Raw genomic sequence first — 18,685 nt, 5'->3', positions numbered from 1 at the left:
GATGAAATATTGATACTTCAAGCTAATACTGGCATGTTTTTCTGTATGTAGGCATGCAGTCACTCCGCCTTGTGAAGCTTATAGGACACCAGCTCTCCAGTACATTTCACAGCATTCGGCCTTCTCCGTTTTTGGAAAAATAACGATGAATGAACATGGGAAGCCCAACGGGCAGTTTAATTTCCAAAGCAACTTCTTTCTGTTATGAAACAGAGCACAGACTAAGATACCGCTGCCATGTCTTCTGCTCTTTCCTGAATCTGCCAGAAGGATACATTGCCTGGTACTAGAATAATCCTACGGGACATTTATGATCACGGCTAAGAAAAAGGAAGATCTCCTATGGAATCAAGTATGGAAAATGAACACCGCTCAAGGCAGGTGGCAACGAAAAAAATGGCTTACTTGCCTCCCTGGGGATGAGGGAAAGAAAAATGGAACAGAACAAAGCTGTGCAAGTAACCAAAAAATGGAAGTTTAAACTCCAAACTGTAATATAATAAAAAATAATCACCGGACACAATTTCTAACAGCAATTTCAGCAAGTCTTCCGGGTAAGTTAGTATCTTAATGGAGACTGACACCCACTCAGATTAATCATTAGCTAAATATGAGTCCACATACTAACAGACTTTACATTAGTATCAAATGAAAACAAATATATCTGAAGTTCTTATCAAATGTCAGTTTAACCATCCCCAAACTGTGCCCCTCATATTTCCCTAGAAATCAAAAGCAGCCTTCAAGTCCTACATTAACTAAAAAACCAAAAACAACCACACACAACTAGAACACTTCCAACCACCTGCACCTCCGCCCAGCCCAAAAATGTATCTGTTCTTACTTTTTTTGAGGACAAAGAAACACAGGTAGGAAGCTGTGGAACGGGTTAATTTTAACTAAAACATTTTGCTCACCCAGTAGTCCTAAAAGCGTGAATGGAAACAACCTCTCAAAGTTTAAGTCTACGTGATTTTAAGTATAAAGAACAAATCTACCGTTTAACAAAAAACCACTGATTTGAAACAGAAATTCCTGACAACACGGCTGCATGTATGACAACGTAGCTTCTTGCTTTTAGAAGAGGAGAGGAAACAAAAATGCATAGGTCTGTTTGAGTATCCACTTTTAATAGCTTGTTTCTCTTAAGGGAACAGGAATTGTTTTCTGTTTTAGAAATACAGGTATCAGTTCAGCTTTAAATACAGCCTGCTCCTGCCAACAGGTCACGCACATGATTTATTTGGTTTCAGCTTTTGTTTTTATGCATTAAGAAACCTTCAACCTTCTTTTGTAATACAACATAGAGAGACAAATGTAAGTACAGTTGAAGTGTAGGTATTTTACTGTCTTTGCATTTTTCTTGACATAGTGGACAAAGCCATACACATCCATCTGCCCCCAAGCCCAGGTTTCATACAAAGCATGTTGAATACTGCTGTCAGTGACACACTCAACTTGCTTTACAGTTAATTTGGCAATTCTACAGAAACAGATCCGTAGAGAATATCAGGAATTATTTCCATCTTTATCCAGCAACATTCAAATGCAGGCAACTACTGATTTCTTTCATTTTATGTATACTACAGATGTTGCATACTGATAGGAAAAAAGTTTCAGAACTGGACAAGCTATAATAATTCAGGTTTTGGTAAAAGAGTTGTATACCAAAAGGGGATTTTTTTTTAAATACCATTTTCAATCTATAGTTTCATTTTTCAAAATAGTGGATAACATTCAAGATCTTGTATATGAGTTAGCATTTGCTTTCTGCTAAAACAATTTATTTAAACAGAATCTTACTTTCTGCTTTTCTTTTGGGGAAAAAAAACTTCCATTTCTAAATCCTTTAGGATCTGATTCGTTGTACGGTAACGATATTAACTTATAGCAGTATGCTATATTATGAGGTAAACTGAAGGGGATTCAATATTTAAGTATTGGTGTAGGTGCAGTAAGCCATACAGCTGTTTAAACATAATACAGCTGAAATAAGTCTTTGTCTGAAGGAAAAAACACAACAAAACCAACATTCATGAAAACAGCAGCAGCCATCAAAAACATTCACAACTGCAGGGATTTTTTACTGTGTGTAATTTTGCACTGTAAGTAGGAGAAGCCACAATAGTTTAAAGCAAAATTAAAAATATACCACTATAGTCTTGCATTTAATAACGTGAATTGTCATTCTTATAGCTGTTTATAGAAGTGTACTAAAAAAATTTACTTAAACATACGAATTTAAGACTTTCACTTTATTCAGCAAATTGGTTTATTTACACAATGGGGAACGCTGGTTGAATGCTGTCAATGTAATAAAAACAAATCTAACAGAGACAATACTGAACTCTCCCTATGTATTCATAGCAGAAATGACAAACTATTTCCTTACCTGTATCGGGAACATCAAGCGCAACAATGGGACAGTATCATAGGACACTGATTTAACAATAAGCCACAGAGGTCCAGTAATACCATGGCAATTTACTCATGTATTCACCGACTTTTAAAAAAAATAATTAAGAGTCAGCAATACCCAGTATAAAGTTCTGTCAATTATCAGAGTCAAACTCTGATGAGTAGGTCCGTAAAACCTTATCAGATCATCCACAATTCATAAAGTGACCTGATCTGCTTCAGACCACTAATACGGAAACAAATGTATGAGAACTGATTATTCTCTAAAAGGCAACAATGATCTGATAAGGGTTTAACTTAATGGAGTTAAAAAAAAAAAAAATTAAGAATTGCAGAGCACAGCCCCTATTAGAACAAGCTAACTTTCCAGATTTTCAAAAAAAAAATAAAATAAAAAGACAAAAAAAATTGAGAGAAAAAAAAACACTTCAACATGAAGCTACCATACAAAGTTTTTTGTTGGTGGTGTTTTGTTGTTGTTGTTGTTGTTGTTTAAATGTTTTTTTCTTCTTCTTGTGAGAGTTCAGAGTTGCATTTTAATCTTGGCTCTTTAGCGAGAAGGACAGTTTTGGCCTAGACTTTCCTTTGCCCAAGATAATTTTTTGCTCTTCCTTTTGCTGACGTTGCCTCTCTTGTTCTAGTTTCATCCTCTCCTCATGAATCTTTCTTTGTTCTTCAACAATTTTCAATTGCTCTTCAGCCTATGTATGAAAACGGCAGAATTTAGGCCAGCATATTTAGCAGTGATAAAAGCAACTTAAAAGTCTGCAAGCAATCCCGCATATTTGTGCAAGCATCTACCTAAGAGCTAGATGACATAGTCAGTTTCAGTGGAACTATTTAAAAAATCGTGACATTAAATAAATGCAGAAGAAACACCAAAAACTTTTTACAGATTCACAGCTAATATATCAGAACCTTGAATTCTTACTAGAAATATTTTTCAGCACTGTTTTGCAAACAATGTATTACATGTTAATTAAGGAAGTCAGCATATAAATAGAGAGATTTGCCTGACACCTGTCACATCAGATGAGATCAGTATATAATGAAATAACAGACCTTCAACAAAGGTCTCCCACTTCCAAGACCCTCCTAATTGAAAGCAATTTCTACGTGACTTTTAACAAGTCTGCCCTTATACTGACTTACAATCCTTACAGCTCTTCCTGTGGTCTCCTAAAAGGTGCTTATTTTGTTCATTACATGATTTAACAACTTAAGTTTTATCACACGGCGATTAGAAGCAGCTAAGCCACAATGAACATTATCATGAGGCAAGAACTCATTTAAATCAGTTTGGACATCAACAGAGGATGAACTTTCGTAACTTTCAAGTCTTAAACTTCTTCTCAAAGTCCCACTCAGCAATTGCACATCAATATTATACTAGTCTCAAATCCAGTTTACACTTGTTCTGTTCACTGAAAGAAATTAGCCATTTCTGTTTTAGAAGTTGAATGTCTTTGCTAACTTTCTTCATCCTTCCCTGTGAGACAATAGTTAGAAACGTACTTAACTCTGAAGGTCGCAATTCTGCTTTAAATTAACAAAGCACTAGAACAATTTTTTCAGACTACTGTTACTGCTAAGGATCTGGTTAGATACGCTCGAGGGAAGGAGAGCAATGGTACTGCTGACATAACCAGCAACAGGCAAGCTAAATTCTAGAAAGCACTGATTTGTTTATTTTAATACTGTTGCAAATCAGGCAGAGGGACCTGTATTCCCCTACAAAACTGTTCACTACATCTTTACATACCAGTTTAGCTTGTGCTTCTGCAATTTTTCGATTATTCTCTTCTAGTATTCGCTCTAGTTCCTCACGCTTTGCACGCTCTTCTTCCTAAAGGGGAGGACAGGGTAAGATGTTAGTAAAGTAAAACATTTATCTCTGCACTTTCACTAATCTTTCTCAGAATTCTTTTGTGAACTGACTTAAAGCGGCAGCTTTACAGCCACCTATTTTGTCTCACAACGGTAAATTGTGCAGCCACTAAAAATCGGTCTCATCTCTAATACTAAATTTAAATCATCCCGCCCAGTCCAAACAGCAACCAACTAAACCCTCCCTAATCACAGAATCCTGACCATTTATTACTACAACTTTAATATCACACAAATCAACAAGGACAACTACAAAAACTGGAAAGTATTTACCAAATTAAAAGTAATATATAAAATATAAATAAAGTGAATAGTTTGTCTCACCAATTAAGTATACCTACGTATTCTTTACCTATACTCCTTTAATCAGCATTAAAAGTTGAATATTTACTGTCTTGTCCAGTGTCCTGCAGAGTGTGCTCCTCGGCTGCCATACGCGCCAGCTTCCTCTTTAAAATGATTTGTACTGTTAGCTTGGCAATACCTGCATCAGCAGCTCAACCATTTATAAAGAAACAACATACAAGGAAGGCTGAGCTGAGGAATGCAGATGTTTATGATAGGAAGGAACAAAAATATGTAAATCATTCCTAAGGCAAACAATTAATAAGAAAAATACATTTACTGTTAGTGAAAAATACAAATGGTAATCCATACTTCATGGAGCTATGGGCTTCCTTCATGGGGAGAATGGACTTTACATTCAATATTTTGACAATTTTAAGACAGTTGAAACTGTCATTAGCAGTCTGAACTTGGAATTCTGGAATCCAGGGAAGGCAAGATCAGGAAATAAAGCCTTGTAATTGTTGTTTTCTTGGTGAATTTTATGGAACTCTGATATGCAACCCATAAATATGAAGACTGCATGAAAGATTTGGAGGTGTTTCAGTTCACATGATATATATCCAAATTATTTTAATATTTGGAAGATTTAAAGTAAGCCAGAGGTTTGTGTCTGTGTAAGAAAAAAAAGTTAATATGAACAAAGCAAGCATACGAAGAGAAAACTTCTTACTATGACTAGTAACCAGCTACTAGCTAGCACACTCCACTCCAGGCATAGACGTTTACTCTGCACTGCAAAGAACTGATGGGGCTTCTCCACATCATATTGAACATAACAAAAATACTTAAAAAAAAAAAAAAAAGCCGTAAATACAATTAAAAAAAAACCTACATAAAGCATTTGTTGACTATACACATCTAAATTCAACTTCAGTTCCTCTACAGGTAAGGTCTGAATTTACAAAACAAGTGTAATTTAATATCCCTAGTATTTGTTATAACTCAGACTATTTTTGTTTTAAATTTTAAAGACACTTGTGACAGACAAGTCACATTTAGTATGAAGGTAAAGCTTTGAAGTTACTTTGTTTCCTTTTGTAAGCCAATCAAAATATTAATTTAAGATCAGCTGTAGAGAAGGTGCAGAGTGAAAAAAGCATTTGACACTCATGACTGTTTAGTACAAATTTTCTTCAAAATTTAAAATTTGTCCTGGCACTTCTGGATCCTGGAATGATTGGTGCAGGCAGGCATCAAAGCCTTTAGTAGCAAATTACTGTCTCACAGAAAGACATTTTCAGCTTCTGCTCCAGCTGCTGATTTGAAAAAAAACAAAAACAAAAGAAAAAGAAAAAAAAAACCCAAGTCACATGTTCAGCTTGACTTGACTTCAGACAAGGGCAACCTGCTCTTTTATTAACTTCTAGGGAAAAAAGGAATTGTTAGTAGTTATTAAAAATGGATATAATGATTTGGACATAGATCCTTCATGAAGACGTGGATGGGCTTATGCTCGAAGTCCCAGAATTAGTCCAATGTACACTCAAAGAAAATGTTTTGAAAGAAGAGTAAGAAACCTATTTGTTAAAGACAGGTACTGCAGCTCAGTGCTGGACCCTGCTCTTTGCCTGACTGAAGGCAAAAGCCTCTTACAGTCTAGGTAAACAAAATGAAACAAATGAAGGATACATAATTACAGATTTTTTAATACCCTTCCCCAGAAAAGAAAGGACCGCTGATAAATCCTGCAGCCATGGCAAAAGTTTCAAACAATTCTGAAATATGTAGGTCAGTTCCATTAAAAATCAAGTATCCTTGTTCAGGTTTTAGGAGAGTAACTGTTTAAGTATCAGTGAGCTCCTCTGAATAGGCTAAAAATTAAGTTTCGCAGCAATGAAAGTTTATACGAGAAGGGAATTAGATTTGTTGTATTCCATCTCTTTCTGAACCGAACAGGAGGCACAAACCGACACTGAAAGTTTTGCCATGGACTGTCTCTACTTTCCAAACGACCGAGCGTTACCTCTCTGGCTTTTTGTGCTGCAAGCTCAGCTTGTCGCTGTCGCTCGAGTTCTTCGAGCAACTGTTTTTCCATGATGCGCTTAGCCTCCTCCACCCTGCGGAGAACCTCTCGCTCAATCTCATCCTTCCGTTTCTCCAACTCTTCTTCCACTCTTTTAGCCACAAGTTCTTCCACTCTTCGAGCAGTTTCTTCCTCTATGAGTTTCTCTTCGATTTCTTGTTGACGACTAGAAAACGCAAATGTAAAGATAAACTTTTTAAAATCAATAAAAATGGCTGCATTGAAATGAACTCATACATACAAAGCACCAACCACACTACTGAATCAACTTTCAATAATTTTATGCCTTTCACACAGCTATGCAGTTATGTGTATAGATCAGATATTTCAATAACTTCCACCTACACTGAAAGGTGCACTGAAGTGAACGTTCAGGCAATCCTAAGGACCACTAAGACCATATCATATTTAGCATCTCTCTGTATCTCAAGACATTAAGCTCACAGAAGCTTAAGACGACAGTTTAACATAGTACTTATTGATACAAAAAAGCACCATTTTACATGAAAAAAGACAATTCTCTCATCAAAGCTTAGTCATCTTTCACCCTTAGTTTTATACCAAGAAAGGCAGTAAGACCCTACAAAGACTTGTCTTCAAATCAGCATCTCAGTGACAACAAACTAAACAGACACAATACCAGTTACAATTCTAATATTTTAGTAAGAATTCACAGTGTAGTTTTTGTCACCTAATACCTTATCAAATTTCAAGTACTTTAGCTCGTTTGTTTTCCACTGTAATTATCAAAAATACAACAATATGCCAAATAAACCCTCATAGCCTTCAGAGTTTTCCATGTTCTGATTTTTGGAAGTATCTTCAAACGTCATCTTTTATTTTTTGAGGCAGCATTATTACTTAGGCTGACCACAGTTTAAGTTTTCATTAAAAAAAGATACAAAACGATTAGGTCAATTCCCAAGTTTATTACCAAATGAAGAAAGAAAACCTAGGTAGTAATCAATCATGTATGACAATTAGATATCCAAAAATTAACTATGCTGTTGTTTTTTGTTTTAACATAAAGTGAATATTGTATACTGTATTTCATATAGTAGTATTCCTTTAGGATTACTACAGGCTTTGGGGGAAAAGGTTGTTCTTTTTTTTCCACCTTGGAACTGAACTTCCATTTTAAGCACTCCATGTAAAACAAAACAAACTTATCAGCTTACCTTCTGGCCTGTCAACACCAGAAAGCCATGATTCAGAATAATACCAACTGTTTTAACATTCTAATGTTCTCTCATTTTCATAATATTTACATTTTCCTACCTTATTTATGTTCACAGAATATCCAGAGTTGGAAGGGACTCATAAGGACCATGAAGTCCTACTCCTGACTCCACAAAGGATCAACCAAAAACCAAGGCACACAAAACTGCTAATCTAGACAGTTATCTAAAACATCAAGGTGAAAGGCTCCCAGAGTCCCCTGGCTCATGTATCTTCTTACCAAAAGTATTCTGAATGAAGTACATAGTCCTTCATTAAAAAGTTCTGGAAACCCCAACTTAGACATTCAGCCCCTGATGACAAAATTTCTTCTTCAATTTTTTCAGTGATAAACCAGGTCAGTGCTCACTTTTTCTAAAGTGGTACAAAATTTCCAGAAGTGATTTTTTTTTTTTTAAAGAAAAAAATAAAAGCTCCTCGTAAGTATTCAGAAAAATGCGTCAATCCCATTTTTTTTACTCTTTCTTCCCCAACTTATGGTCCTTTTTTTGTTTTTGGATGGAAATTGGAGAAGGAGTCAAAAGTTTCACTTTTTTTAATACTCTTTATATACTAAATAATGCTTTATTTTTAAAAACTTTTATTCCCTCTTTGGACTACTTATTCAGTAATGAGTCCTATAATGACACACAAGAGGTTCTATCCTACAGAAATTCGTTTTTCAGAGAGCTCATATTCAAGTGCTTCATTCAACTATTTTAGCCTTACTTTTAACATTAGGGAAATGTAGAATAAAAGTTAGCTAACTGAATAAAGACAGTACACAGCTATAAAAAAAAAAACAAACCCAACACTCATGCCTGAAACAAGTTTTCAAATATCCTCAGCAATTGATGATGTACTCAAAGTAAGCACTGTGCCTTACACGTGTTTTATTCTTACCGCCTCCACAAATCCCATTTGTATTCCATTAAACTAAGCAAATACAACTTCTCACATAGAGCATCTTTTCACGAGCATAGGCAATACCAGTGTTATATAATAATTGTTCAGTATACGTGACCAGATTTCTTCAAACACTGGAAGCAGAAAGAAGTAAAATAGAATAAAGTCAAAATTTATTCTCATACTTCATTTAGGATAATGCCTTGTGCCTACTGATAATTATATCCAATCACTGACTGGACGTCTCAAGAAAACCAAGTTAAAAACACAGATGTAAACCTCAATCATTTAGTAGTTGACATCAACTATTTTTTTTTTTTTAAATCACAAGTACTTACAGCATTTTACACACAAATGTCACTCTGAGCAATAACTCCATATAAACAAAAGAGCCATTAATGTGAAAATACTTCTAGTATCTTCCATTTACTTCCTGTAGACTAGTTGTAGAAAATATGCAAAATATGCTTAGCAATACGCAGATTTCTAAGGGTGAAGGATGTGGCAAACGGGACAACCTACCAATTACGCAGATTTGCCATTTTTGTCACAGAAAACTGGAATTATAACAAAAAGCAAAGTTAGGGCACGTGTTAAGATTTGCATGGACACGAAAAGTCATTTTCCGTCTATGATGTGCCCACTAGTTAATTCAATCAGCAAGCATTTTTTTCTTCCCAAACATGACTATATACAACACAACTTAGGGATGTCTTACATAAATACCATAGGTTTATGCTGCATTGAGATTTATTGCTTGATCTTTTTGAAACACGAAGCATGTTCTGGAAGCATCAACAGTCTGTCTAATATTTTCCAATATTTTTTCTCGCTCACAAGTTTATTATTCTGTTGTCAGTACCAACCAAACGTCACATTCTTCCTACATGGACTTCGGGAGTACCTTCAAATTTCAAAGTTTTGTGACTTGCACAGATAACTTAGCACAAAAGAAAACAGTCTTGAAATGTATGTTGCTGCATCAAATTTTATTTAATGAGCTACAGATCAGGCTGCTTTCAGTGGGTGTACTCCACAGAAACAGGAAGGTCAAATACAGACACTTCATTTTCAACTACCTGAACTGATTCTCTCACCTTCTGAATTCTGGACACAAACTGACAATAAACTTCACAACTAAGATCAACACCATTTAATATTTTAAGTTAGATAACATTTATTTATCTAGTAGTCTTTAAAACCATTTAAATAATATTTTAAAAGCCATTTAGTATATTTAAAAGAACACATATGAAATAAGATGTGTCTAAAGGAATACCAATATATATTATTCACTGTATTCCCAAATAATTACGTGCATTCCAATTCTTCATTCCAGAGGTGTAGAAAATATTTTTTATTAATTTAGGTACTGAAGAAAATTCTTAACTGCAAAACTAGGGTCAATGACTCAAAAAGTTCTTGACATTTCAATGTGTTTGCATGACACCACTGCCAAATTTTGAAGTTAACAAACGAGATGACAAATAAAATTGAAAGTGACAACTCAGACCTTCCGAACTACAAACGAACTACCATAACGAAACCATATTTCATCAGAACAACATAGTTGAAAAGAAACTCAAAGCTCCACCTAAGAATTATCAGAATTTGCCGGCTTCACACATACAAACGAGCACTACCTCTAGATTCAGCCATCTGATGAGTGAGGGTAGCATCCAAAGAGGTATCACTTTAGCACAACTGTTATAACCCCTTGCTGAAGAAAGGTCTCTTTCCTAACTTCAGAAAGTTGCTAGACATGTTAACGTAACACAACGCTACTAAAATTAAGCCTTTTCCTTTCTGCAGACTTCATGAACACCTAAATTTCCCACAACAAAAACCTTAAAAGGAAAAGCTTCATTTGAAACAACTCTCCAGATTTCACCGTCTCCCTTGTAGAGACACGATCAAGTACGACAAAACCCAAAGTTACCATAGCGACTGTTCAGTATTCCTTCAAACCCAGAGACGAACCACCCCGCATGCCTCCTCTCGACGCACAACCAGCGCCACGCAAAGGGGAGGGGCGCAGAGCGTGGCAGCGCAGCACAAAGCCTGCGGGCGCGGAGGCCTCACCGTAGGACGAAGTTTAAGAGCAGCGCAGCGGCGCGACAGATAGGCAGTGTGCGCTGCTGGGTGACAGGGAGGCTGCGTGCAGCCGGCCCTGCTCGGAGCGGGCGGCCCGAACGCGCCCGATACAACAAACCTTTCGGGAAGGGAAGGATGGCGGGAAACAGGCAACAGTAGGCCTCAGCAAGGCCTCAGCGCCTTCTCGCCAAGAGCAGACGGCTCCAGCTTGGGGGAGGAAGGCACTGCGGCACGGAGCATCCCCTTCCTTCCGTCCTTCCCTCCCCCTACGCCCCGCAGCCCCCAGCCCAGGCCCGGCACTCACATTTTCCGCTGCCGCTCGAACTCTGCTTTTTTCTCCTCCTCCTCCCGCTTCTGCTTCTCGTCCAGGCTGCTGCGCTTGCTCACCGTGCGCCCGAAGATGTCGATGCGGTCCGGCGGGGATGAGGCGCGCTCGCGTTCGCGCTCCCGATCGCGGCGGGAGGAGGGGGCCGTGTTGGAGCGGGAGCGGGAGCGGGACTCGCGGCGCCGATTGCGCTTGCTCTCCCGGGACTTGGAGCGCTTCCGCGCCCGCTCTTTCTCCCGAGAGCGGGACCGCGAGCGGCTCCGGTTCTTCTTGTTGTGCTTTGAGCTCTTGGTGTGCTTGGAGCGGGACGAGCTCCGGCTGCGGGACCGACCCATCCCGGCCGAGGAGAGGAAAGGCCGCGCCGGAGACCGCCCGGCTACCCCCGCCCCCTTCTACTAGCGGCGCCCGAGGGAGAAGAGAGAAGACCCCGCACGCATCAGCACCACCCGGCCGTGCGCCGCGTCCTCGCTCCCTCCACCGCTTCACACGACGAGGAGAACGAGCAGGCCCCGAGAGCGGCAGCGGGTCCGGACGCAGACAAGATGGCGGCCCTAACGGAGCGGTGACTCTCTGCTGCCGCCCCACAGTGCACCGCGCCGCGCTCCAGCCGTTTGCTCGCCCCCGCCTTCGGCGTCTTTCCGGAGGTGTACGAAGCCGCTCGGGAATGATCGGTAGCCAATGGCAGGCGTTGCTCGGAGGAGGAAGCACTGTCAAGCAGCGCTTTTTCTTGCGCAAGCGCACAGCTGCAGCACTGGCTGGTGGTTGTTAAAGAGTTGGTGTTGAGAGAATAGAATTGATGCTCGTCTCTAGTAGCGTTGCTAGCTGCTTTACAGACTTTTTTGTTAGGCCGGCAGTGCTGAGAGGAGTCGTCGAGCTGTACCACTGGAGGGGATGAGGGGAGATAATGGGAGCTTTCGGTATTGGAAGTCCCATGCGGTCCGGGAGGCTGTGCTGGGTGCCGGCTGTAAAACGCAGTGTGCTGAGCCGTGCCTGAGTGTACGGAACCTTCTGCAGGTGTTGCCCCGGAGCCTCCCACATGCCCGTGATGCTCCCCGCGGGTGGGTTTCCTTTCTGTGGCCTTCCTAGGAGCTGGGACCTGCATTGACAGCCCCCCGCATCCAGTGGTGAGCTGCTCTGTGGCTGAGGAGTGGCTGTGTTCTCATTAAGGTTTCTTGGAGCTTTGATTTTTAATTAATTTACTATTTGTATTATTTCAAGGCAGGAATTAGATGTCACGTCTCGCTACACATTACGTAAGTTGTAAGAGCCAATTAAGCATCTCTTCCCCCTCTCAATAAAACTGTAAAAATTAGTTTTTGTGAGTCCTCTCGTGAACTGCGTAGTTACTGGGATCTATTTTGTTGTAGCCGCTGTGTTACCAGTGAATGTCTGTTTTGACATTTGTTTACAATACTTCACCTGTAGATGTTGCTGTCTTTTGTTAACTATGTGTATGTTGATGAAAGCAGGTTCAAGTCAGGTGGAGAGTGTGAACTGGTGGTTCAGGCAGCCTGGGTGTGTGAGGTTTCTTATTCTAGCTCTGCCTGGTATTGGTTGTTAGGTTTTTCCACCATAACAAAACTTGCAACTGATGCTGTCTTTAATTTCTGGTGAAGTGGTGTGAGCTGTAGTTAGATCATCCTCTTAAATTTTGGAGGAAGCCAGCTGCTTTGTATCTTTCAGAATTAAGACTTTTTCTTAGTTGACTTTTTTTTTTAATAACTTTAAAAGTGTAATTTGCAGAACATTACTCATTGGGTAGAATCAAAAGAGTCTTTTCATCTAATTCTCTTGTCTGACTGGCTTATTTTTGTGTTTTCCTTGAAGGAAGAGATTTGGAGGTCTTAGTCAACAGCAAGTTGAACATGAGTCCGCAGCATGCCCAGGCAGCCAGGAATGCCAACAGTATCCTGGGCCGCATCAAGCGTGTCATTGCTAGCCAACTGAGAGAAGGGGTTGTCCCGCTCTACTGCACTGGGGCAGCCTCACCTTGAGTTCTGTATGCAGTTCTGGGTGCCACAGTACGAAGAGGACATAAAGCTATTGGAGGGTGCACAAAGGTGGCTACAAAGATGGTGAAGGGTCTAGACGGGAAGATGTATGAGGAGTGGCTGACCTTCCTTTGTTTATTCAGCTCAGAGCAGAGGAGGCTAAGGGGAGGCCTCATGGCAGCCTACAGCTCCTCATAGGGTGGGCAGAGGGACGGTGCTGATCTCTGCTCTCTGGTGTCAGGACCTAAGGGAATGGCATGGAGCTGCATCAGGGGAGGGTCCGGTTGGGTGTTAAGTAAAGGTTCTGCACCAGAAGGTGGTGGGCACAGAACAGGCTGCTCAGGGCCATGGTCACAGACCCAAGCTGCTGGATCTCTAAGTGTGCTGGAACAGTGCTCTCAAGTCACATGGTCTGATTTTTTTTTCTTTTTTTTCTTGGAGTGGTTCTGTGTGGAGCCAGGAGTTGGAATCAACAATCCTTATAGATCCAATTCAGGATATTCTATGGTTATGTGACTCTAATTTTGAAATCCAGGCTTTCTGTAATTGGTACAGAAAAGAAAATTGAAACATCTTTCTGCTGTGCCAGTGGGCAAGTAGCAACAGAGTAACAGACGGACACTGTGAAAGCTGCTTGGCATGGCAGGGACTTACAGAGCCGTAGACCTTGAGGGCATTTGCACATCTCTAGCCCTGGCATACTCACGCAACAGTTTACTAAGGAAGCTGACAGTCGGACATTTTAAGTTAGGACCAGGCGTGTGAGTTTTCAACTGGAATAATTAATATAGCAACTTGGCTACAGTCAAGTATTGGAACTTTTAAATTGATGTGAAGGAATAGATTCTGGTTAGAAGTTCTGTTATCATTTTATTAGTACTACACCAAGTGCTGGATGTACCAGACCATACTTGGAATACTGAAAAAATTGGGAAGCCACTAATTGTTTTACCATTAATTATGAGTCATAAATGAATTGTAAAGGTAGTTGCCATAAGCTTAGCTTTTTTCCTTGATATGTCTCTACTAGTAGCTTCTTTGCTTGGCTTCTTAGTTATTTGAAGAAATACAGATTTGAAGTCCAGAATTCTATTCCTATTTAATAGCATTGATTTTTTTTTCAAAAGTGTAAAATAAATATAAGATCTTATCTGAACAATTCATGAAACGTTTGTTTGGAATTCAGAAATATATAATGTTATAATGAAATGATTTCCCCAAATCATTGTATTTTTCCATCTTAGTTTTCATTTAAACTCTTGAGTTAGTAAGAGCACAAGTATTTAAATACCTATACTAAGATAGTAATTAGTGCTTTTGCTTTCATATTTATGAAGACTAGTACTTCTGAAAAGAAAAGACCAAGAACTATGCAGTGCTGTCAAGTTGGGAGAGTATTTATATCTGTCATTTCTATTTTACTTTGAAGTTTGGTTGTTTTTTATCCTGACATTTTCTATGGCTTAATAATAATGAAATATTACTACTTGGTCTTTTTTCCCAGGTATAGCTACAGTGGATATGGAATTACAGTACAATTTTAAATTGTTTTATGGATTCTAAACTTAAGAACTTGTTTTCATCAAGTATTTTCATTTGTTGTATTAAGCTAATTTAGGAGAAAGATGATCATTTCCTTTGTCAATTCCCTTTCAAAACTTTCGATTTTTGAGTAAAATCTTGTACTTTTATTCTGAATTAAATTGTTAGAAATATAGAGGGTTTTTTTATAAACCATACTTTTAACTTGAAAACCATAGTATTATTCGTGGTTTGCTAGCCATGCTTGATTTCTATGAACTCTGTGTTTTATCGTTATTTTTCTACATTTTAATATATTCAGTAGATTAAAGCACATAATTTGCTTCTTAAAACAGTCGCCTTAGAGTTGGAAAGCACCTTATTTGGTATCCAAATGTTGGCATAATAAAAACACCTCACCCCTCTGTAATGTGGCTGCTATCCTCATATGAAATCTCTCAACCTGTAGGCATTTGGCAGTAGCCCTGTGGAGAGATTCTGTATTACGATAATCTGCAGATTGTATCTGCTCTCATGCCATCACTTCTATAGTAGCTGGGTCAAAGGGAATCTCTCAAGATTGAAGGTGGATTACTTTGGCTTGTGTTAAGAGTGTAGCACAGCTGGGTATATGATCTTTGTAATAGGTCTGAAGTGGAAGGATTCTGGAGGGTAAGAAGAGATAGAAAGCAGCAGAGCAGGATATAGTAGGATAAAGCATTTGGTATATAATTTATTATGACCTGGCGTAGCCTTGCTTCAGTAAGAGGACAGAATAAGGACAGAGGAGCTAAGTTCTTTTTCTTTTTATTTTTTTTGTGGGGGGAACAATTATTGAAACGTTGTCAAATCTTTCAAAGTAGTGATTTGACAAGGTTCTGACCTTGTAACAAACTCTGTATGCAGGGTTTGTTTTTTGAGTCAGCGATGAGATTCCTGCCACATTGTGGATTAGAAAAGTTATGCAGATGTAGAGGTTGTATTGCTTAATTGCTTTTTTTTTTTCCACGCCTGATGCCGAAGTGGCTTATTTTACTGAAGCATTTTCTGTCAGCAGCTTTGTTTCTCTTTTAGTAGCGCTATGGAGTTTGGAGCTGCTAAACTATAGAGGTGGGAAGATGAAGCACCTGGGAGACTCACAAAACACAAGAAAGGCTTTGCAGGAGCATGGAACTGTTGGCAGAAAGAGAAGTAATCTTTTCTAAGATTTGAGAGAACCACATTAAAACTGTGGTTGCAAAGGGCTCCTTTGAAAAGGGGAAAATCTTTAACTGAAGGAAATAGGAAGTGTTTTACAACAGGAAATTAAATAAATGGAAAGGGCTTTAACATTGTATCTATACAAAAAGGCTGTGTAGATCATTAATGTAAATATAGCTATTAGCTGAACATTCAGAAAAGAGGGATATTTTAGATGATGATCATATGTTTGGAAAATGAATGAAATGTGCAGGGTGCTCAAAAGTTTTTTGTAATTTGGACATGGAAAAATGGCACAACTGGAATAATCAGGACTGATGTGTGGATACATGACAATCAAATTAACATAAAACCATATCTACCTTCATTTCCAACTAGATTTAGTTTTAGAAAATAAATGAAATTACCAAATCATGATTGACATGGTAATTTTACTGTTAATGTCCAAAGACAGTGATTCACTTGCTTGCATTGATCACGTAGTAATCACGTAGTAGCAGTAGTAAAAATCCAACCAGCCTTGTTCAGCAGCTGCATAATTGTGGAGATACTTCAGCTCCGTAGGCATATTCTGACTTATCTGAAAGATTTCATAGCATTTGCAGCATTTGGCATGTATAACTAGAAACATATGCCAGCCAGAAAAGAGTCAAGGTGTCGTCCAAGTTTCATGAGGGACTAATCCAATAGGAATATGTGTTGTGTTTTTTATTTTTTTAGATTAGAATAGCAACAGACACTGTTACTCAAAAACAGGTTGCTCATGATTGGGAGGTTAGCATAGTGGTTAGACTAGTTGGGCAAGTGTGAAAACTGGATTCAGGTGTGGCCTTATTCATATCTACGTCATTTCTCTCCCCCCCCCCCAAAAAAAAAAAAAAAAAAACCAACAAAACAGTATGTTAATCACCGGGTCACTATCTAGGCTGGAGGAAAGTGAGAGTTAGGAGCCAAGTCCTCCCTACTTAGCTGAAGACAAGTGAATTTCACAAAATCCATAGGTTCAATGGCAAGAGGCAGCATGGCTGCAACCTAATGACTGTGGTACTCCAGAAGGGGGAAGTGAGTCACCCTGGATTTTGGTCCCTATTCACAAGGCTGAATTTTATAAAATAGTCATGGGGGGAAAAAGACAATCTTGAGAGCCGGAACATAAACCTTGGTGGGTCCTGTAACCGTTCGGATATTACATAACTACTTCCACAGCAGCTGTGTTTTGAAGTGGGTGAGCCATGCTCAGTTCTTCAAAGGCTATTGTAGGCACTCCCTCGGGAGAGAGCTCCCAGGTTTTGGCTTCTGAATAGATGAAGGTGCCACCCTTGCGGTGCTGACTCATACACCTTAACACAGACAGCCACGCCTCCGCATAGAGCATTTCCGCTTGGCTTTGTAATTCCTGATTAGTGTGCATATTTCATGAGTAACTAATTCTTGTTTAATTTTGAAAAACTGTTTGATTGAAATCCTGGCAATGGAAATTTTGTTTGTAACCAGATTTTTTTCCTGTTCCTTCCCCTCATTTTATTAACGCACTAATCTGTCTGGCAGTGCTACTTTTCTGTATGAATATGAAAATGCCTAGAAGTGATTACTTTCTTGGGGGAATGTAGTCAAGAAGCAGCTTGCATATCACAAAAATAGAGAAAAAACATCCTATCTGCACTTAACTACTGTAGCCTTCACTTTATTTTTAACAGGAATTGACCTGGAAGCAGTTTTGAATGTTCAACTCTCAGCCACGCTGTTAAAATTTTATCCAAAAGGGTTAGATAAAACCTTTTCCTTTTATTTTCTTACCATCATGCAAACTGATGATCTTAAAAATGGCAGAAAATTCTAGTTATTACTTTCCTAATACATTCTTAAAGTATAAGAAAAACATAATGCGTTATATGGGCAAGCCAGTTTAGCAGGAAGTCCTCTGAGTGCCAGATTCTGCCTCCTGTATTCAGAAAAGTAATGCTTCAGTTTGCAAGTTGAATCATTAATTTATTTGTCTGGCTAAGTAGGCTAAATGTTGAATGAATAGAGTGTTGGAGCAACATGCAAATTTATTTTACAGTGTAGTTTTAGCAGAAGCTTTTCATTTTTTTGCTCCGTGCAAATCTCATTAAAATAGCAAGGTTGAGAGACTGTACTTGGAGAGGTCTTTCCGAATGATCTGAAGAGAAACAAAAAAGCACTAGAGAGAAAAGAGGTATCTCGAGGTCTGCCCTTCTTGGAGTTTTCAGTTGAATGTCTCTTCTTTCTACTCTTTGGAAGACATCAAAATTGGTACGTCATATCATCTGGTTCCATTGTTGTTCATGTCCTGTATTCTGAAATTGTATCAGTAGTACTTGTCGGCAGATTGTTCGATAATTTTTAAACCACAATGATAACAATTGTGCAGGTCAAAATGAATTGTGTTTTGATGAGGGATCTGACTGACTTTGATGTTGACAATCTGCCACGGAGCCATAATCATGGCTCTTCAGCAATACTAGATGAGGTTGTCTTGAGTGCTCACAAAGCTCAGAGCACTGGGCATCCTCAGCATGCGTAGTGTCTAGCTCACTGCTTACGTAGTGTTGAGTCACGCTGTTCTCACCTATATACTCTGTAGAGTCTGTGAACCTGCCATCAGACTGTGCATTGATTTCAAAATGGACTTGGGGCCTGTTTCTTTTGGATCTGTGTCTAAGATGGCAGTGTGCTAGAGCTGGACAAGCTTCCAAGTGCATGGAGTATCCTAATGCCTATATGTACTTCTCT

The 18,685-nt window shown here is 38.9% G+C and overlaps 1 protein-coding gene and 2 long non-coding RNA genes across 3 annotated transcripts in view; 1 reads left to right on the top strand and 2 right to left on the bottom strand.

Annotated features, from left to right (window-relative positions):
• On the bottom strand, window positions 1,110-11,800 carry ARGLU1 (arginine and glutamate rich 1). Its single transcript, XM_021415624.1, has 4 exons — window positions 11,199-11,800; window positions 6,617-6,842; window positions 4,181-4,264; window positions 1,110-3,119 (listed from the first exon to the last, which is right to left on the bottom strand). The coding sequence occupies exons 1-4, from the start codon at window positions 11,552-11,554 to the stop codon at window positions 2,955-2,957; spliced, it is 831 nt and encodes a 276-aa protein (XP_021271299.1). The 5' UTR covers window positions 11,555-11,800; the 3' UTR covers window positions 1,110-2,954.
• The window catches only part of LOC110407687, a 47,497-nt gene continuing 40,743 nt past the window's right edge, over window positions 11,932-18,685 (top strand). Inside the window, exon 1 of the long non-coding RNA XR_002443991.1 lies at window positions 11,932-13,279. This is a non-coding gene — a long non-coding RNA (uncharacterized LOC110407687). The remainder of the gene's footprint in view (window positions 13,280-18,685) is intronic.
• The window catches only part of LOC110407695, a 45,866-nt gene continuing 40,826 nt past the window's right edge, over window positions 13,646-18,685 (bottom strand). Inside the window, exon 2 of the long non-coding RNA XR_002443993.1 lies at window positions 13,646-13,750. This is a non-coding gene — a long non-coding RNA (uncharacterized LOC110407695). The remainder of the gene's footprint in view (window positions 13,751-18,685) is intronic.

This window comes from Numida meleagris, chromosome 1 (assembly GCF_002078875.1).
Source record: "Numida meleagris isolate 19003 breed g44 Domestic line chromosome 1, NumMel1.0, whole genome shotgun sequence".
NCBI lineage: Eukaryota > Metazoa > Chordata > Aves > Galliformes > Numididae > Numida > Numida meleagris.
The sequence above is the reverse complement of the archived record's forward strand: the minus strand, read 5'-3'. Positions and strand labels throughout refer to the sequence as shown.